General features: G+C 33.9%; 1 protein-coding gene across 3 annotated transcripts in view; it reads left to right on the top strand.

Moving 5' to 3' along the window:
- Positions 1-2354: 2354 nt before the first annotated feature.
- The window catches only part of LOC105750875 (hepatitis A virus cellular receptor 2 homolog), a 34132-nt gene continuing 14487 nt past the window's right edge, over positions 2355-21999 (top strand). The window contains exons 1-4 of one of the 3 annotated variants that reach the window (XM_012552117.3): positions 2355-2518; positions 3291-3626; positions 13848-13912; positions 21168-21218. In XM_012552117.3, coding sequence (XP_012407571.3) covers positions 2473-2518; positions 3291-3626; positions 13848-13912; positions 21168-21218 — 498 coding nt within the window. In that variant the 5' untranslated portion in view covers positions 2355-2472. The remainder of the gene's footprint in view (positions 2519-3290; positions 3627-13847; positions 13913-21167; positions 21219-21999) is intronic. The other 2 variants (XM_031953594.1, XM_031953595.1) reach the window with 2 other exon arrangements.

The following is a 21999-nucleotide window of genomic DNA, read 5'->3' as shown; positions in this document are numbered from 1 at the left end:
AAAAGAATAATGTTTTTCCAAGAACAATTTTTTTATGATGTTGACCATTGATCATTGGTAGTCATTGATTCCTTTTCAAGATTTCCATTGTTCCTTAGTGATATATTGTAGAATTTCCCAGAAATCAAGCTAAGTCAATTAACTGACTTACAGTATACATAGCATGTTCTTTTTCCTTTTTTGAAATTAAGATCATATTTGCTCTTCTTTAGCCCGGTGGTACCTCTCCTATTTTTCGCATCTTTCTGTGATAGACCAATGATCTATCAGGTCTTTCAATACTTGGGAATATTGTTCATCTAGACCAGACAACCTAAATTCATCTAGGTCAACTAGCCTCTCTCTTTTATTCTCTTTCTTATCTTGGACATCTTTCTCTTTAAGTTATTTTTATTATGTCATTTCAAGTACAAAGCTAATTCCCTTTGGCAGAGAAAAAAAGAAGCAAAATAATTAATGAATAGTTCTGCCTTCTTTCTGTTGTCAGTTATTATTCCAAACCCTTCCCCAAGCAATGGCCTTTTTTCTTCTTTGATCTTTCTCTTTTCCCCAGTATAATAAAAAAAAGAAAACATTATTCAACACCCCCCCCCCAAACTTTGTGTTGCCCTTAGTTTCCTTCATTAGCTTCAACTTTATTTTTTTTTTTTTTCTCAGCCTTTATTTTTAGAAGGTGAACCTTGGTATTATATTCATCCTCTATTATCTACCCTTACTTTCACTTGTGCACATCTTTAAAAAATGTAATTTAGTTGATGTCCCTGTGTATCCCTATCTGTCTTTTCAGATAACTTCAGTTTTTCTTCTTCATTGGAATAATGTCATCTTTATATCTTTGGAACTTCATTCTTGAGCGTTCCCCCTCCTTACTGAACTATCTTATTCAATAGAGCTCTAATGCATGAGATACTATTTATCCTACCTCTGAACCCTTGAAAATCTTCTTTTCCAAAGTTTGTCAGAAGAACTTCATCGTTATTTTATCCTTTTAACCTGAAGTAAGGACAGACATTCTTTGATTCCCTTTATATTTTCATCTAGGAAGTGACAAGTCTTCACTTAGAAATAGATAGTAGTCACATAATAGAACTAGAAACATTATGTAGTCTAAGCAAGTTCCTGAAACATATCTCTACTGATTAAAAATTCTGAGTCTTGCTTTTTGAACTATTTGTAAGTGCTTATACCATCTCCTAGTTAAGATCTTTTAACACTGATTAATGACCTGATGGAGATTCCCAACTTCTTTTCCTTTATTTCAATAGCAAGATTGATTTTTTGTTTGTTTTTTTGCTTTTTTTTTTTTTTTTTTTTTTTTTTTTTTTTTTTTTTTTTTTTTTTTTTTTTTTGCCTTCAAGGAGCTTATGATATAGTAGAAATGAGATATTTGGTTAATAGAAGAAGTGAAATATAATTACAACTATAATATACAGAATTGTTCTGAATAATATGCTGTGTTTGCTATGTTCCTAGCATGTAGTAAATGCTAATCAACACATGAAATGAATGTGGAATGAATATAGAGGAGAAAGATGATGTAGTTTAAAGAAGACACCCAGGAAAGACTTTATAAAAGAAGGGATGTTTGAGCTGTTTCTTATGGATGGACAGGATTCAAAAAGGTAGAGAGAGACATTTTAAACCTAAGAAATAGAGGGATCAAAAGTAAAAAATGTAGCAGTGGGGGAGACACAAGAAAATTGAGAGTAGTCTAGTTTTTTTATGTGGAAAGGCTAAAGCCGTGTTGTGGAAGCCTTAAATTTCTTGAATAAGTTTGGACTTTTAAAAGTAGGCAATAGAGAAACCACTGAAGGTTTTCTTCCCTTCTTTTCCCTTCCCTTCTCTTTTCTTCCCTTCCCTTCTCCTCCCTTCCCTTCCCTTCCCTTTTTCTTCCTTTTTTTCCTTTTTCCTTTTTCCCCTTTTTTCTTTCAGAACTATTTGATTATACTTGTACATTAGATATACGAATTGTGCTCAGGAAAGACTAAAGTACAGGAAAATAGAGGCAATGAGACTGGCTATTGGAGTAGTCATTGAATGATAATGAAGACCTGAATTGGTTGAGATGGAAAAGAGAGAGCAAAAGCAGAATAAACAGGAATTGACAAGGAATTGGAATGGTGAGGAAAAAAAGGAAGTGAAACAAGTAAAAGGACCAAAGTTTTCAAAAGAGTTCTTTTTTTCTCTTTTCTGTTTCTATATGAAATGGTTGCCTTGATAGGTGTATGTAACATGAGATGTCACTGAAGAGATGAGTAACAATTTCTGAGGTTTCCGTTTTTGTCAGTGGTTTTCATTTCAGGCTCCTGGCTCTGAGATAATGCTATGTATGTCAAGCTAAGATTCTCCCATGAGGACTATAGTGTCTCATATTGTTCTCTGAGAGCAAACAACAAAGTGGAAGTGAAATTAGGAAGTTTAAACAATGACTACACTAAACCTACTTGCTCATTAGTGATTTCAACTGATGCCATGTTGTTCTGTCTCTTCATTTTTGTCCTTCTGCTGTGGCCAATAGGTGAGTTGATGATTTAAATTGTTCTCCATGAGGAGGGCTCTATAGCTAAGAATGTGGCAGAGGCAGATGGGATGTATAGTAAGTATGAGTGTCATTTTAAAAAGCACTATAAATTAACTTGCAGAGGGAAGCTTTATTCTACCTACTCTGTATCCTGTATGTAGTCCTTCAAAATTTTAGTTACAAACAGGGGATATATTAATAGAGATATCTTAGCCATTTTCCTAGGAATGGCTTAAGAGAGCTAGCTCAACCATTTTTCTAAGTGTTAATTATTCCATTTTCTAGTTTTCATTTTCATAGCCCCTTTCCTTTAGAGATATTACAAAGTTTTACCATGGCAGGTTTTTGTTGTTGTTCAGTGGTTCAGTGATGTTCATCAGACTATGTCTTGGGTATTTTTTGACAGATACTGTAGTGATTTGCCATTTCATTCTCCAGGGTATCCCCTTTTTTTAGATATGGAATGGAGGCAAATAGGGATTAAGTGACTTGTCCAGGTTCAAATAGTTAGTAAAAGTCTGAAGCTGGATTTTAATTCAGTTCTTCCAGACTCTAGACCTGATGTTCTATCCACTGCACCACTTACCTGCTCCTACCATGCCATATAGACAACCTCAAAACAGGGTGAATGATATAATCACTTCAGTGGACCACTTAAAGAATTTTTTTTTACTGTCACATACTTTGCTTAAAAAAAAAAAACAAACTTGAATACCCCTGCTCCTTTCTTTGTCTTAAACATTTTTTTTTCTTTTTCAATTACTTGCAGAGTCTTCAGCAGATACCTACACAGCAATGGTGGGTCAAACCATACTTTTACCGTGTTCCTATGTGACGCCAATACACAAACCTGTGCCTATCTGTTGGGGCAGAGGGATCTGCCCTTTGACTCAGTGTAATGAACAACTTCTCCTAACTGATGGACAGAATGTGATATATCAGAAGGAAAAGAGATACAGGTTAAAGGGTGTTCTTGCCCAAGGGAACGTATCCCTAACAATTGAGAATGTGAGAGAAGCAGACAGTGGTAGTTATTGCTGTAGGATACAATTCCCAGGTCTATTTAATGACCAAAAAACATCTCTGGAGTTATTGGTCGAACCAGGTAAGTGTAATTTTTTTCTCTTTGTTGATATTTATATAGGAAAATCCAACAATATATGAGAAAACTTTCAGAGACTCACAGTCTCATCTTAACCAAGTAATTTATATAAGAGTCCATGCAACTCATATCTGACAAGTAGTCACATAGTTATTCCTTGAAAAAAAATTTAGAGGGAAATTTTTGGTTAGTGTCCCAGCACAATTATCACCTTTGCATGTCAGAAGACTTTCTTTAAATTATGCTGGAAAGTGCCTAACAATGACCTCAGCGGTGTGTATGTGTACTGGAAGGAGGGTGGGAGTGGAGGGGAAATGAATAACCAATACACTTTAAAATTTAATCTGTATTATTAACATTTTCCATATCACATAAGACTAAGGTCATTGTTAGGCACTTTCCAGCATAATTTATAGCATAATTTATATTTAATGACTTTGAGCAAATACATCATTTTGACATTTATAAACACCCAAATTAGCTATCATATGAAGACAGACACTATTTGCATCCAGAAAAAGAACTGATAACTTGAAGCATGTATAGAATATTGCCCAATGCTAAGGTGTGGGGGAGGGAAAAAAGGGGGAGGGGAAAGAAACTTACCTAACAACTTTATTATATATTTTAAAATGAACAGTAAGTTGTATGTGATAGATTTACAGTTTCATGTGCAATCATTTTTTATTGTACTATGTTATGGAAATGCTTGTTTCAGTCCATAAATTAAAAATTAAAAAAGCAGGAAAATAAAGGAACCAATCAGTAAATAGTCAATGATGAAGTCTAACATCTACATTTTATTATCTGAAAATTCTAAACAGTGGAGTTTAATCCACATGTGAGATTACAGAAAATTTTTATAGAATTAGAGGCAACTCTTTTTACCTAATCTTTTCTAACCATTTTATAACCCATTTATTGTGACTAATCTCTTCATTCTTTGAAGTTGTCAGTCATCTTCTTCTTAATACTTTCTTTTCTCTAGGTTTTCTTGACACTGCTCTGTCTTAGTTGGCCTCTATCTGTCTGACTGCTCTTTTTCTGTCTCCTTTGTTCTATTTGCATTCAAGTCATGAGAATCACAGGAATTCCCCTAAATTCTGCCTTGGACACTTCTCCTTTTATATTGTTTTGTTTGGTGGTTTCATCAGTTTTCATGGAGTCAATGATCATCTCTCTACTAATATTCTTAAAATCTAGCTTCTAATTAATTTGCTTTAACAAAAATGCTGCTATAAATATTTTTTACATGTGAATCATCCTCTTCGTTCTTTGATGTTTTTTGGTATAGATCTGTTACTGGTATTTCTAGGTTTAACATAATCACAGTCTAGTAACTTTAGGGTTATGTTTCTAAAGAGCTTTCCAAACTGATTATATCAATTCAGAACTTCACCAACAGTGCATTAATATGCCTATATTCATTTAGCTCTTCCAATTTTTGTCATTTCTCTTTTTTTGTCATCATTGCCGATCTGAGAGACGAGAGTTTGAACTTGGGGATTGCTTTAACCTATATTTCTCTACTTATTCAGGATTTGGAATAGTTTTTCATATGACTATTGCTAACTCCAATTCCTCCTTACAAAACTTCCTGTTTGTATCCTTTGATGATTTTTATCAATTGGGGGATGATTCTTATTTTTAAAATTTGAATCAGTTCCCTATGTATCTTGGAAATGAGGCATACAATTTAGGGAAAGTAGAGGGTTTGGAGCAAAATTTCTAGTTGGTATCTGAGCTCAGAGTATTTAGGATGGGAAAGAGAGAGGATGATGGAGAAAGCAGAGGCAATATATCTTCCTGTTGAATGTGAGATGAAAAGTAAGGAAGTATTTGATGTGAGAAGGGATTGACCTAATAAAAGAAATGAATCTGTTAGTTTCTTCACATTCCTAATTATAGGAGGACATATAGGGTGAAAACAGCAAAAAGTTTTCCAATCTGTTTTGAAGTAGTAGTAGAATGGGATGGTGGAGAGTGGGGAAGAATGAAGGTATATTTAAGTCCTGGAAGAAATTTTCAGTAGGGTCTGCTATATTCTGAGCACTCAGCTGATTCAAAGAGATCAGATCCCATAGGATCTTGGGATTTAGAGTAAAAAAAAAATCTTAGGGTTCAACCTAATCCTTCCTTTTACATAGGAGAAACTGAAGATTGGAAAAATTAAATTATTTGCCTAAAGTCACAGAATCAAAAATTTAGAATTGGAAAGGACATTAGAGCACTCTCATTTTCCATATGAGGAAATTGAGGTGCAGAGATATTAAATTACTTGTCCAGGATCATATACCTAGTAAATGTCTGAAACAGAATTTTAACTCAGGTCTTCCTAATTCCAAGTTCAGTGCCCTTACCATTACACTAAGCTGTCTCTTACATAGGCATTAAGTAGCAGAGGGGGCAGGCAGCTAGACAGTCCACTGGATAGAGTACCATTGGCCCTATAGTTAGGAGGACCCGAGTTCAAATCTAACCTCAGACAACTTAACTAATATGACTGTTTCCCTCATTTTCCTCATAAGTAAAATGAACTGGAGAAAAAAAATGGCAAAAAATTACAGTATTTTTATCAAGAAAAGTTCAAATAGGGTCATGAAGACATGAACACTACTAAAATGATCTAACAATAAGATGTAGCAGAGAATGACGTGCTTGCCATCTCCTTCAAGATGAATTTTTGCTTTCTGGGAATAGGAGGTTTGCTTTGTATTTATTTATTGCTTTAGTTGGTTCCCACTATTTCTTTAATTTTATACACACATATGTATACATATATGCATATACATATATGTACATATATAAGCATATATATGTTTACACATATATTTTCCCTTTTAGAGCTTATGAAATAATTTCATAGCCACTGTATCATGTGATTCTCTCTACAAACCTATGAAGTAGACAGGGAAAATATTCTTTTTTTTCCCTTTCCAAATGTATGAATAAGTAGGAATGGGAGCTGAAAACAACTAACTTATTTAAAGTCACCTGGAATCATGGAGTGTTAGAAGTGATCTGGGAATCATAGATTTAGAGATAGGACATCTTTAGCAGCAACTAGTCCAAATCTCTCATTTCATTGTTGAGGAAAATCAGGTCAAGAGAGGTTAAGTGATTTGCTAATAGTTACATAGGTTGCAATCAGAGGTGTTTTGTAGCTAACTTGAACTAAAGTTGATTGTTAAATGTTCAAGTGTGAACATTTATACCTCAGATATTGGCAAAGATTACAAATCAAGGCATGATTTATCACTTTAATGATTGTCTAGACTTAAAAAAGAGATGGAGAAAATGTTGATAATGGAAATTAAACTTTAAAGCATGTCACGCATATTAAAAAAACAAAAACAAACCAGAAAGCCATTTGTAAAACACCTAATTAATATAACACAGACAGTAAGTGGCTGGGGCAGCTAGGAGGCATAGTGGATAGAGTATTGGAATGAGGAAAAACTGAATTTTAATCTGGTCTCAGACACCTACTTACCTGTGTTACCCTGGAAAAGTTATTTAACTCTGCCTCAGCTTCCTTATCTATAAAAAGAACCAGAGAAAGAAATGGCAAAGCATTCCAATATCTTTGCCAAGAAAACACTAAAGGCAGTGTTGGTATACTATGGCCCATGGTGACACTAAAAGTCTGACATGACTAAACAATAAAAGTAAGTGACAGAGCCATATTTGAACACATTGAGTTGAATTCATATGACTTCAGATCTTATGCATTACTATATCCTACTATACCCTATTATCTCCCATAGAGATCACCTAGTAGAACCTCATCCTATAAATGAGAAAACTGAGACTTGGAGAACCAACTCACTTACTGGGTTCTAGTATCCTGAGTACAGGATGTTTGACATTTATGCAGTCACATTGAACATCTAATACACATTCTTCTCTGGTCTTCCTCTTCAGAAAATGTCAGAACTGGAGGAGATCTAATCAGCTCACTTCCTTTTACAGATGAAGAAATTAAGTCCAGGGTCTGTTTATGTGACTTGTTCTAAATAATGGCTGAATTAGGATTAATATTTTAGGATCACAGGATTTTAGACTTGGCCACTTAGCCTAAATCATTTAAAGGCAATATAACCTAACTCACTAATATTACAGTTAGGGAAAATAAGTTCAAAGCTAGGAAGTTAAGTTATTTGTCTCAAGTCACACATATCAGTATTCTTTCTATTATGTCACACTGGGTTTCATGCAGCTCTTGAGTTGCAAAATATTCTAAATCAGGACTTTTTGAACTTTTTCTATGTATGACCCTTTTTTGCCTGAGAAATTTTTATGTGACCTCGGATATATAGGAATGTAAAACAGTCATACAAGTCAACCATTTACTGAAAGCAAATCATAAAGAAATTTATTTTAAAGCAATCCTTTGATATGCATATAATTTTGCTATTTATTAAAGATGAAAACAAAGTTGCACATAGATGAAATGGATATACATGTTTCTTTTTACATAAAGAATTAAATCTTAGAGGAATATTTGATATTGCAGGAGATAGAGCAATCAGAAACCTTATACTATTGCCAAATTTTTGCCCATACCCTTCACATGAACTCCATATGGGGTTGCAACCAACGGTTTAAGAAGCTTTGCTTTAAATGTATAGGAAGAGAATTATATACAGTTATCCTTTCCACACTGCAGAGGCAAGGTGGGTAGGGTGGTGGGATTAGGAGCAAAGTACCCATAGGGATCTGGAAAATCTGAATAAATTTTTTTGGCCCTTCTTACCAGAGAAGTTTTTTTTTTTTTTCTTTTATGGAATGTTTACAGTACTTTATTATCAAATAATTATCAAATTATACAATACTATACATATATTTTATACATTTCTGAATTTCTAAACTTTTTCTGTGTCATTTGCTAACTTTCATGTGTTGTCTGCAGCTTTTGCAAAACTTCCCCTAAATTCCCATTTAATTTTTTATACCAAGTTGCAATATATCAAGACCACAATGGGGATAGTTGAGATGTGGAAAGGATAACTAATTATATATCATGCATGATATTAGATGAACTCTAATCTTCCTTGAGGCAGTTAGGTGGTGCAGTAGATAAAACACTGGTCTTGCAATCAGTAGGGACCATTTTCCTGAGTTCAAATCTGGCCCCAAACACTAAATGTTTGTCCCTGAGCAAGTCACTTATCCCTGTTTGCCTCAGTTTCCTCATCTGCAAAATGAGCTGGAGAAGAAATAGCAAATACTCAAGTATTTTTGCCAAGATAAACTCTTTATGAAGAAGAGTCAGAGCAGACTGAACAACAAAAAATATTTCTTTGAGCTCTGGATTCTATTTTCCTTTTTCTGTGATACAATATTAATCACTCATATGTCATTTAAGGTTTCTGTTTTAGACAAGCCATATAATCACTCAGGTCTCAGTTTCCTCAACCAGAAAATAAAGGATTTAGGTCCCTTTCAGTTAATGAACCTGTTTGGAGAGAGGGTAAGATTTGATCAAGAGCATGTGATTCTATGTAATATCAGGCAATTCTGACAGAATAGTATAACATATACTATTCCCTTTCATAACAAAATGATTTGGTACAAAATGAATTTTTACAGCAGTAAAAATTGGTTATAAAGGAGATGTCAATTTTAGTATTGGCTTCTTCCCTCCAGAGTGAAAAATTTTCTGTTCCAGATTCCTGTTGACTTAACAATACTATCTTGTGTTTTTCTTACTTCAAATTCCCTTTACAATAACAAGATAACTGAAGTTTGTTTAGGTTTGAGATAAGCCTAAGATAACCCTTTCTTGGCTGTTGGGGAAATATTGTCCCATTCTCTGAGAAGTTTAGGCTCTCACAAGATTAAAGACATACTTTGGTAAATCTGCATTTAAAGAAACTCAAACCACCTAAGAGACCTTTGAGCCTTGCTGGAGGAGACCTAAGAAGTGTCTGAGCCTAAAGAAGTGTCTGAGGAATTCTAGATCAGAAAAATATGAGCAAGTCTTCATTTCCTTATTATTGATTGCCTATTTCTTAATTTCTACATGATTTTTCCTTGTTTTCTTAAAAATATTCTAATGCATCAAGACAGATTTCCCAAAGAACTGGGTTTTAGTTCAGTTTTAAAATGAAATAACATTTAATTGGCAGATAAAACACTTCAATTCAAGCATCTATCAAATGCTAACTTGCCAGATACTGTGGCAGGTGCTGGGAAAACAAATAAGAAATTAATCAGCCCTCAAGGAGCCTACATTTTATTGGGAAATGGGGGTGGGTGGGAAGGGGGATGTGTTTGTAAGTAAATACTAGATATATAGGGTGATTTTGAAAAAGGGCACTAGTCTAATGTGAAATTCAATTGGTTACCATTAAAACAGAGGTTACAGAGAACACAATGGAAAGGTAAGAAAGAATGACAGGGATATAGGAAGGACAGGTTTGATATGAATGGTTAGTGGGAGACTTGTGATCAGGGACAGCTAGGTGGTGCAGTAGATAGCACCTTGGGTCTGGAGTCAGAAAGACACATCTGAATTCAAAGACAAATCCTGAATTCAAATCCAGCCTTAGTTGTTTACTAATTAGAGTAAATGGCTATCCACTGTAGTATCTCTTCAAGAAAACCTCAAGGTGGCAGATGGATCCTGGATCAGGGTGATTTTTGTTTTAGGTAATCTATAAATTAGAATGGAGCAATAAGACAACAGATTGTTGTGTCCTTCACAATAGCAAAAGTACAGACAGATAAGTATAAGGAAGGAGTTAGGTCAGATATTCATTTTCTGGTCTTATTTTTTTTTTTTTTAATTTAGAGACAGAGGGTATTTCTGAGATCATTCTACTCCTAACAACCTCTTTTTATGGATGAGGAAACAAATCCAGAAAGGTTATGTGACTTTGTCCAACGTCATAGACAGTAACTGGCAAAGTTAGCATTGAAATCCAGGTTCTCTGTCTCCATAACTAGCTTTCTTTCCAATCCTGTGCACTGTAATCCTAATTCCAGAGGGTAAGGAGGATCGTGGGCTTGTTCAAATTTCTCTCTCTGAGCTGTTAACTCTGCTCCAGGATGGGCCAATTTTTTTTTTTTTTTTTTTTTTTTTTACAGGATTGGTTGCTGTGAAATGCTCTAAAAATACTCTAAAGGTATTTTCCCCTTCTTTTGCATCTCTGAATGCAAATGTCTTGGGGTTTACTGGCTAGATTTCTCTATTAACAATTTTGTTTATTTCCATAAACAAAAATCAATATGATTCTCATTGACTACCAATAGGTACTAGGCCAAGCCCCATTAGGTCATTGTTTGAGTCAAGATTGACTCAGACTGAATGTAAATTGCAATCATTTCTGCTATAATCAGAATCCATGAGGGTCTTCCCCACCTAGATTCATCCATCCCTCTATCCATTCATCTATTTTTAAAATTTATTTAACTATTTATTTATTTATGTCTTTTTACCTATTTATTTGTTCATTTTTTCATTTATTTGTTTATTTTAGACTAGATTAAAGAGAAGATTCTTTGTCTTATTTACTATTTAGCCTTAATCACTGAATGGGGGCAGTCAAACTGAAGACCTGTTGAAGACTAGTTTAAAAAAGCCAATGTCTTCTCCTATTTCATCTAGGGCCATTTATAGTCCTCCTGATCTGTATTTTGCCACTAAATCCAGATGGCTCTAGAGGGAAAAACGAGTCAGGTGATTTTGCACAGCCCTTCCCGACTCAAATTCAATTTGCTTTCCTGGTGTCTTGGTCCTCTTTAAGAACTAAGGACAAACAACAACAATAACAACAAATGAAATTAATTTTCCAAGTTTACTGGCTGTGTGAGAAAGGACAACTTAGAACTATACTTTTCCTTCTTGGGCTTCAGTTTCCTCCAATGTGAAACTAGGTGAATTCTAAATTATCTCTAAGTTCTCGCCTAGCTTTGACATTCTATGAATGTAGGATTTTAGTTGGGATGTTTGTACTTTTTTTCACAGGTGTACAATGTGGTCAAATTCCCTCTAGATAGAAAATGACCAAAGTTCACTCTGAGGCAGTTCTGTATTCAACATGTTCAGTCATTTCATTCATATCTGACTCTTTGTGATCCCAACAAAAGTACTTGTTATTTCCTTGTCTAACCCATTTTACAGATGAGGAAACTGAGGCAAATAGGGTTAAGTGAGTTGTTTAGGGTCACACAACTAAGTAAGTGTCTGAGGCCAGATTTGAACTCAGGAAGATGAGTCTTCTTGACTTCAAATCTGACACTCTATTCATTGTGCTACCTAGCTGCTTTATATTTGAAATATCTTTTGAGAAAATGTATGCATTTCTTATATATTTCATGGTAGATTTCTTTCAAGTGAAAAGCAGTAGTTATATAAAAGGTAAAATTTGAAAGAATGAAACAAATTGCATTTGTCTTCAGGAGGTCAGACTTAATAGACAAGATCAAATAGAATATTTTTGTCTGCTTTGGTTTAATTTGTTTTGAGTTCATGTCAGTTTAGACAATAAACATTTATTAAGCACCTACTATATATCAGGTATTGTGAGCAAAGTTCTTGGGATACAAAGAAAGGCAAAAGACAGTCCCTATTCTCAAGAAGCTTACAATCTAATGGGAAGATTATGTAACAACAGAATAGATACAGGATAAATTGCATAGAATTTCAGATGTAAAGCACTAGAATTAAGGAGAATGAAAATAGGCTTCCTATGGAATGTAGACTTTTAGCTGGGACTTGAAGGAATCCAGGGAATCCAGGGAATCCAGGAGATGAAGATAGGGAGGAAAACATTCTATGCGGAACAAACAGTCAGTGAAAATTCTTGGAGTCAAGAAAAATGGAATGTTTTGTCTGAAGAGCACCAAGGAGGCCAGTGTCCCTTGATGCAAGAATTCATTGTGGTTGTAAGATGTAAGATTAGAAAGGTGGAGATGGGAGAGGCAGGATGTGAAGGGCTTTGAACAACAGGCTGAGGATTTTATATTTGATCCTAGAGGTGTTAGAGAACCACTGGAGTTTATGGAGGTCCAACTAAAATCCTACCTTCTGAGAAGCCTTCCCCAATTCCTCTTAATTTTAGTGCTTTCTTTGTTAATTATTTATTCTGTATATAGCTATATTCTGTGTATGGTTTCATACAGACTTCTTTGTATGTTTTCTGCCCCAGTTGACCATAAGCTATTTGACGGTAAGAACTGCCCTTTGGCTTTTTTTTTTTTTTAAAGTATTCCCAGGGCTTAGCACAGTGTCCAACACATAGTAGACACTTAATAAATGTGGATTGATTGATTGGTGTTGAGCAATGACATGGTCAGATTTACCTTTAGGAAGATCTCTTTAGGACTGAATGGAAAATGCATTGGAGTTACAGAAAAATGAATCAGGCAGACCCACCAGCTGGCTACTGCAATAATCTAGGCATGAGATGAGAACCTGCACTAGGTAGCAATATCAGAGCAGACAAGGTGGGGGTGTTGGTGGTATTTGAGTGATATATAAAAATAAAACTGATGGACCTTGGTAACATATTGAATATTGGAGGTGAAAGTGAAAAGTCAAGGAAGATACCGCAGCATATCATATTGTAATTAGCATTGGACACTATCCTTCTTTTGCATGTACTAAATGCATAATGGCATAAAAGCAAAGATTCTTAGCTAATAGAAGAATGGTGTAGCTAGGTGACTCAGTGGATAGAGCGCTAAATCTGGAGTCAGGGTGCCCCGAGTTCAAGTCTGTCTTCAGACACTTACTAGCTATGTGATCATGGGCAAGTCACTTAATGTGGGTGAGCCTTAATCCACTGGAGAAGGAAATGGCAAATTACTCCAGTATCTTTGCCAAGAAAACCCCATGGATTGTATTGACATGCTATTGCCACAATAGGATCACAATGCATTGAACATGATATAGAACAACAATAGAAAAAGCTTGGCAAAAGAATTTTGGTTTTGAGACCAGAGGTTCTGAGTTCAAATGTCACTAAAGATGACCTTGATCAAGACCCTTTACTGTTTGGGTCTCAGTCTCTTTTCTAAAGTGAGAATAGGATGGGTGAAAGATCCAGCATGGCCCAGTAGTTAGAGAAGTCAGAAGGCTTGGCTCAAGCAAACTTTAATTTTTAGGTTTTTGTGTCCTAAGTCATAGAGAAATAGATAGACCTATGTTGTTTGATAAGGTCACAGATTATTTTATTTTTAACTATTTTAACTTATTTTTCTCTTCTTTCTTTTCAGCTAAGACAACCACCTACAAACCTCAATTACATGAGACTTCAAGAAATACCCAGCCAAACATAACAGTAAGAGCTTACTCTTATTATGAGATAATATTGATTAATAAATACTTATTGACTGGGTGAATTCATCTAATAAAATCTATTAAATCTAGGAAAAGTCTAGTAAAAAAAAGTGAAATGAGTGGCCTTGGGTGGCAATGAGTTCCCCTTTTCTAGAACTCTTTAAGCAAAGGCTGAATGGCTCCTTATTGAGTATGTTGTCTAAGGAGGTTCCTGTTCAGATTGGGAGGATGGCCTCTGAGGTTCCTTCTAACCCTGAGTGTCTGTGACTCAGTGAAGTGAAGTGTGAACCCTCTCAGGCTACCTTTTCCCACTCCAGAGTGAAGTGGTACATGAATTTCCTAATCCCAGTCTTCTTTGGTAGGACTAAGGACTGGTAATAGCCTCTGGTTTGCTCCTTCACCTTTCCCTTCTGAAAACTCATCTGAATAATTATGGAGTAAGATGGCATTTTGGTAGCATACCAATTAGAGGCATTTTAAATAAATTGTTTATTCAAATAAGAAACAAAGGAATAGGTGATATTGCTATTCTCTAAATGTTAATATTTGAAAAATCTGTTAACCATTTTTTCCCAATTGTATTTCATTTTTAGGGGAGAGGGAAGCTAGATAATATAGTGGATAGAACATTAGGCCTGGAGTCAGGAAGAGCTGAATACAAATAGGGCCTTGCATTCCTACTAACTACATGACTCCAGAAAAGGCATTTAACCTCTGTCTTGCTTAATTTTCTCAACTATAAAAAGGAGATAATAATTACACTCACTTCACTGTATTGTTGTGGGGATCAAATGGAATATCTGTAAAGTGAGTAACACAGTGTCTGCCCTGGTGTAAGCATTTAATAAATACTGGTTCTCTTCCCCTCTTTCCTTCTTTATTTTCCAGATGAGGAAACAGGTTGAAAACTAGATAGGGGAAGTGATTTGCACAAGTGAGGGGCAAGTATGCAGAAAATAACTTCTAGCACTAGTAATTGGGGGATTCATAATAGAAGAAGGGGGTATTTTATTTAGCAAGGCCTTCAAGAAGAAATAGATAGAAAAAGGGGGCAACAGGGATGAGAATGTCATTATAATTATAATTATAAAGGGATGTCTATACAAATTCCTGGAGGCAAGAAAATTCAGGAAGAGCTCATGAAACAGCAAATGGTTATTTTTAAATGGAGTACAGCCATACCCAAGTAATACCAAAAATGAAGCAGGAAAAGTAGCTTCGAGGCTGATTAGTTTGTATTTTATCCAGGCAATGAGAAACCATTGAATATTTTTGAGTAAGTCATTAGGAAATGGTCATTAGGTCACCCTGGTTATTAGGAAATGCAAAGGATAGATTGCAGAGAATAAAGACTAGATTTAAGATGCTATCATATTATACAAGGAGAAGAAATTGAGAACTTAAACTAGGGTAATGGTAATGGAAGGGAGGGAGCAATGTGAAAGAGATTTTGGAGGTATACATAGTGGGACTTTAAAAAGAAGATAGAAGACTCTTAGGTTATAAGGTTGTTGTGAGGCTCAAATGAGATAATATTTGTAAAGGACTTTGTATACTCCTAGGTAACTGGGGCAATGTTGGTTCCATCGATATTCTTTAGAGGGAAGGACAAGTTTTGGAGGAAAGATGATGAATTCAGCTATGAACATAAAACTTGATGTAAATGAGACATTAAGTAGACTTGTTTTGCAGGCAATTTGAAACACACACTAGAGCTTATGGGAGAAGTTGAAGCAATCCAGATTGTAGATGCAGTTGCATAGAGGTGATCATGGAAGCCACAGGAGCAGATAAAAATACCAAGTAAGATAGTATAGAATCACAAAGGAAAAAGGTCAAGGGCTAAGAATCAGTGTAGCTTAGTAGGAAGAAGAAAAAGAAGAAATAATTACATATACATATATATATAAAGATAGAAAAAATGAATTTATTTGTAAGTAGAGGGGAAAGAGAAATAAAGCTAGAAAGATAGGGATGGACTTCCATGGGTTGGAGCCAAGATGGCAGAGTGAAACCAGGAAGCTGCTCAAGCTCTTCCACTTTCCCTTAAAAACTACATGAAACTAAGCCTCTGAATAGAATCTGACAGAATGAAACCACTCTCCAGCTCAAGATATATTGGAAAAACTTCAAGAAAGGTCAGTCTCATTGGAAAAGGATGTTCAGCCCATCTCTGACAGAATCTATGAAAGGCAGTGAGAAGGTCTTAATCACAGCAGATCAACAACTGAGACCCTCAGACCTGTCTCAGTCCCAAGGCAAATTCTGGAAAACCAGGTTGTTTCCTGGAAAGAGCAGATAAAGCAATCCCTTGCAAACACAAGGGGTGCTTCTGCTCAAAGGCAAGACTCAGAGCTACATAGGAAGCTTGGAACAGTGTGTCTCCTTTACCCCAGGAGCAGAGTTCAACCATAAAAGTAAGGAAAAGAGGAAATACCAAAAGAAAAGGAAAGAAAATGAGGAAGAAACAGAAAAAAATCTTGACCATAGAAAGATACTATGGTAACAGGGAATACCAAAACACCAACTCAGAGGAGGACAAAATCTCCAGAGGAAAGCTCAAAGTGTGCTATGAATTGGTCTCAATCCAAAGAGGCTTCTTGGAAGTGTTCATAAAAGACTTTAAAAGGCAAATAAGAGTAGTAGAACAAAAAATGAGAAAATAAATCAGAGGTATGCAAGAAAGAGTTAACAGCTTGGAAAAGGAAGACAATTCCTTAAAAAATACAATTGGCCAAATGCAAAAAAAAAAAAAAAAAAATCATTGAAGAAAACAACACCTTCAAAAGTAGAATTAAATGGAACAGAGGGGAAAATAGTCATCAAAAGAATCCATTGATCACCTTTGGAAAGAGATTCCACAAGGAAAACCTCAAGAAATATTGTTGCAAAACTCCAGAATTACGATCTCAAAGAAAAAATACCGCAAGCTGCTAGACACAAACAATTTAAATATCAAAGAGCAATAGTCAGGATTACTCAGGATTTGGCAGCTTCTACAATGAAGGATAGGAAGGCCTGAAATACTATATTCTGGAAGACAAAGGGTTTGGGGTTACAACCAAGAATTAACTAAGCAGTGAGACTGAGCATCATCTTTCAGGGGAGACTATGACTCTTCAGTGAAGTAAGAGATTTTTAATTATTTCTCTTGAAAAAACCAGAACTAAACAGAAAATTTAATCTTCAAACACAGAACTCAAGAGCAATATAGAAAGACAAATAGGGCAAAAACATAAATTTTTATTAAAGTTTAAATTGTTTACATCCCTAGATGGGAACTGTATATTTGTAATTCTTGAGAACTGGATCTATTACTGAAGCAGACAGAGGGGGACATCATATGTCCATGTAAATGGACTCTAATGTGATGATACCAAAGAAAAAGACATTAAGAGTTAAAAAAAAGGATTGTATTAGGAGAAGAGGAAAGGAGAGGTATAATGGGACAAATTAGATCACATGAAGAAGCCTAGAAGACTTATTACAATGGAGAGAAAGAAGAGAGGATGAGCTTTGTCTGAAGCTTAATCTCATCAGTTTGGCTCAAAGAGGGAATAATTTAATCATTCAGTTAGATACAGAAATTTATAGAACTCTATAAAGAAGTAGGACAAGAAAGAGGAAGGAAAAGGGAGAGGCTGGATAGAAAGGAGGGCTGAAACACTAAAAAATAAGATAAGAGAAGGGAGGAGGGGTGATAGAAGATAAGGTAATGAGTGGGGTGGATCAAAAAAATGCCACAAAACACTATTAAGGACAGGATGGAAGAAGAGAACAAAAGTATAATCAGGGGAGATCATAGGATGGAGGGAAATACAGAGTTAGTAATCATAACTATAAATGTGAATGAAATGAACTTTTCTATAAAATGGAAGCAAATAGCAAAGTGGATTAAAAAACACAATCCCACAACATTTTATTTACAAGAAACACATTTGACACAGTGAGATACATAAAGAATAAAGACGAAAGCTGGAGTCAAATTTATTATGCTTTATTTGAAGCAAAAAAAGCAGGAGTAGCAATCCTGATCTCAGATAAAACAAAAGTAAAAATATATCTAATTAAAAGAGATAAGGAAGGAAAGTACATCTTGATAAAGGATATAGTAAACATATTAAATGTATATACACCAAGTGGTAGAGCATACATATTCCTAGAGAAGATATTAAGCTAGTTAAAAGAAAAAATAGACAGCAATTAGTGAGAGACCTCAACATTCTCCTATGAGAATCAGATAAATCTAACCAAAAAAATAACCAAAAAAGAAACTATGGAAGTTAATAGGTCCTAGAAAACTTAGATAAGATAGACCTCTGGAGAAAACTGAATAGAGACAGAAAGGAATATACCTTTTTCTCAGTAGTACATGCCACCTCACAAAAATTGACCATGTATTAGGGCATGAAAATCTCACAAAATAGGCAGAAATAGTAAATGCTTCCTTTTCAAACTATGATAAAAAAAATTATATTCAATAAAGTGCCAGAGAAAAACAGACTAAAAACCAATAGGAAACTAAATAATCTAATTCTAAAGAATGAGTGGGTCAAACAACAAATCACAGAAACAATCCATAATTTCATAATTTCTTGTTCAGCCCAATAATTTTATAAATATCTATACATATATTGGATTTAACATATTTTTTAAACATGTTTAACACAGATTACTTGCTATCTAGGAGAAGGAGTGTGGGGATGGGGGTGGGGGGGAAATTTGGAACATAAAGTTTTGCAAGGATCAATATAGAATAATTATCCATGCATATGTTTTGGAAATAAAAAAAGCTTTAATTTAAAAAAAAAAAAAGAAAAGAAAGAGAAATTGAATAAGCCATTAACGAATTCCCTAAGAAAAAAATCTCCAGGGACAGACAGATTTGCAAGTGAATTCTACCAAACATTTAAAGAACAATTAATTCCAATATTATGTAAACTATTTGGAAAAATAAGTAAAGAAGGAATCCTGTCAAATTCCTTCTATGACACAAATATGGTACTGATATCTAACCCAGGAAGAGTCAAAATGGAGAAAGAAAATTATAGATCAATAAAAGATATGGATTTTCAGATGAAGAAATCAACATATGCTATGTTCACTTCTTTTTTCTGTTTTTTTTTCCCTCTCCCATGATTTTTTTCTTTTGTTCTGATTTTTCTTTTCCAACATGATTCATAAAGCAATGTATATTAAAAATAAACAATTTTTTTTTTTAAAAAAGAGAGGGATGATGATTGGAGTAAAATTCTCCAAGAGATGGAATGGAATTATGATACAGGCATAGATAAATAATTTAAATCCAATAAAGAAGAAGGACATGGCATCCTTTAAGAAAAATGGAGAATAAGAAAAGATGAACAGGAGAGGGAATAGGCATTTGCATAGTACCCACTATGTTCCAGTTACTGACACATAATATTTTAACATATATTATTTCATTTAATCCTTGCAATAATCTTGAGAGCTAGATAAAATATTAAAGAAAAAAAGGAACCCTAATATATAATCACTTGATTAATGCCCTAGACTTGATTTGGAGGTATGAGAACTAATTTTTTTTTTATCTATAAAAAGGTTTTCAGCTCTTTTTAGTTCTTATAAATAAAACTAACATTTTAAAAATTATTTTCCTTTTATAATCGAAGAAATGGAGACAAAGATTATGTGACTTGCTCAACATCACACAGTAAGTTTTAGATTAGATGTATTTTATGATATTAAAAAGGCCCCTCAAGAAATGACCAACAGGATGATTTCAGAAAGGCCTGGAGAGACTTGCACGAACTGATGCTGAGTGAAATGAGTAGGACCAGGAGATCATTATATACTTCAACAACAATACTATATGATGACCAGTTCTGATGTACCTGCCATCCTCAGCAACGAGATCAACCAAATCATTTCCAATGGAGCAGTAATGAACTGAACCAGCTACGCCCAGAGAAAGAACTCTGGGAGATGACTAAAAACCATTACATTGAATTCCCAATCCCTATATTTTTGCCCACCTGCATTTTTGATTTCCTTCACAAGCTAATTGTACAATATTTCAGAGTCTGATTCTTTTTATACAGCAAAATAACGTTTTGGTCATGTATACTTATTGTGTATCTAATTTATATTTTAATATATTTAACATCTACTGGTCATCCTGCCATCTAGGGGAGGGGGTGGGGAGCAAGAGATGAAAACTTGGAACAAGAGGTTTGGCAATTGTTAATGCTGTAAAGTTACCCATGCATATAACCTGTAAATAAAAGGCTATTAAATTAAAAAAAAAAGGCCCCTCTATTTGTAATTGGGGGGGGGGGGGGGAGAGTTTTGTTTTTAGAATAAATGAGCATTGTACTATGTCAAAGGTTGTTCATCGTTTTTCCCTTTGTACCTATTGAGATAATCACATGGATTTGGATGTTTTTGTGTTTAATATAATAAATTATGTTGATTGTTTTTCTAAACATTCTTCCTTTTTATAAATATTATGTGATCATAATGAATGCTTTTTTGTATAAATTGTAGTAGTTTGTTTCACATGATTTTTTTTTTAATTTTTGAGTCAATATTCTTAATAATATTGGCTTATAGATTTCCTTTGGTGTTTTATCATTCTCTGTTTTAGATTTTAATTATATTTGTCTCTTAAAAGGGTTCTTCTCGTATTTTTGAAAATAATTTGTGCAGTACTGTCAAGTACTAATTGTTCTTTAAAAGTTTGACAGAATTCTACTGTGAATCCCTCAGAAGAAGAAGTTTTTTCTTTGATAGCTCCTTTATAGTGATTTCAATTTCCTTTTTGGTGAATGAGATTGTTTTATACAATTTTTATCTGATCTTCCATAGGTTTGGTTTTTTAATAGTTTTAAAAATATTTCTATATTTCTTTTGTGTTTTCAGTTTTGTTAGCATAATATATTCTAATTATTTTTATTTCTTGTGTTTTTGTTGTGATTTTGCTTAACTTACTATTTATTTGTTTTTCTGGCCACTTCTTTTTTATCAGATTAACCAAAGGTTTATCAATTTTATTAGTTTTTTTCCCCCAAAGAACCAGCCTTTAGTTTTATTTATCATTTTATGTGTCTTTTCTTTCCAACTTATCTATTTCCTCTAATTTTTAGTTTTATTTGTTGATTTTCTCATTTAAAATGCATATTCAGCCAATTAATCTGCCCCCTCTTTTTTTTTTTTTTTTTTTTTTTTTTTTTTTTTTTACTATTTTGTTACTTTTATTTTGTCTGTTTTATTTTTAGGGATGTGATAGTATCCTTGAGGATGGCTTTACCTACATCACAGAAATTCCAGTATGTTGTTTCATTATTATAATTTTCTTTCACATAATTATCGATTATTACTTGATTTGTTCTTTGATCCATTCATTATTTAAATTTTCATAGTTTGTGATATCTGAACCAGTGAATAAAGGATGTATTTTCTATTTCTGTCTTTTTACATTTTTTTGAAGTATCTTTGTGTTCTAACATATGACCAATTTTTTAAAAGTTCCATAAAGTGCTAAGAAATACATTTATTCTTTTATAATTATATTTCAAAGATACCTTAAGTCTTTTAGCTCTAGTTTCATTAGCAATGTGTTCAGTTTCATATTTTCTCTTTTGTTTATCTATTAGATTTATTCAAAACTGAAAGAATGATATTGAAGTCTCATGTCACTCTCATGTTACTATGTATTCTTGTAGCTTAGTTAGTATTTCCTTTATGCATTTTGGTCCTGTGGAATTTGAAGCATAGAAATTTATTACTGATATTTGTTGTTCATGGTTCCTTTCAGTATAATGTAATTTTTAGTTTAATGCTTTTGTATTTTTTGAATGTTTATTTTTGCTTTGTCAGATAGAATGATTGTATGTCCTGCTTTTTTTTATTCACTTAGATGAATAATTTTTGCCCCCACACAGGTTTATTTTGAGTATATTTGATTTTTAAATGTGCCTTTAAAAAATAATTCATTCATATTCCAAGTTATGAGTTAGGGTTATATTTTTTCCATTTGTCTCTAATGCTGTATATATACATATACAAACTTACACACACACACACACACATATATGTGTGTATGTATGT

The sequence above is a fragment of the Sarcophilus harrisii genome, chromosome 2 (genome assembly GCF_902635505.1).
Source record: "Sarcophilus harrisii chromosome 2, mSarHar1.11, whole genome shotgun sequence".
NCBI classification, from domain to species: Eukaryota; Metazoa; Chordata; class Mammalia; order Dasyuromorphia; family Dasyuridae; genus Sarcophilus; species Sarcophilus harrisii.
Note: the sequence above shows the minus strand (reverse complement) of the source record. Positions and strands in the feature narration are given on the sequence as shown.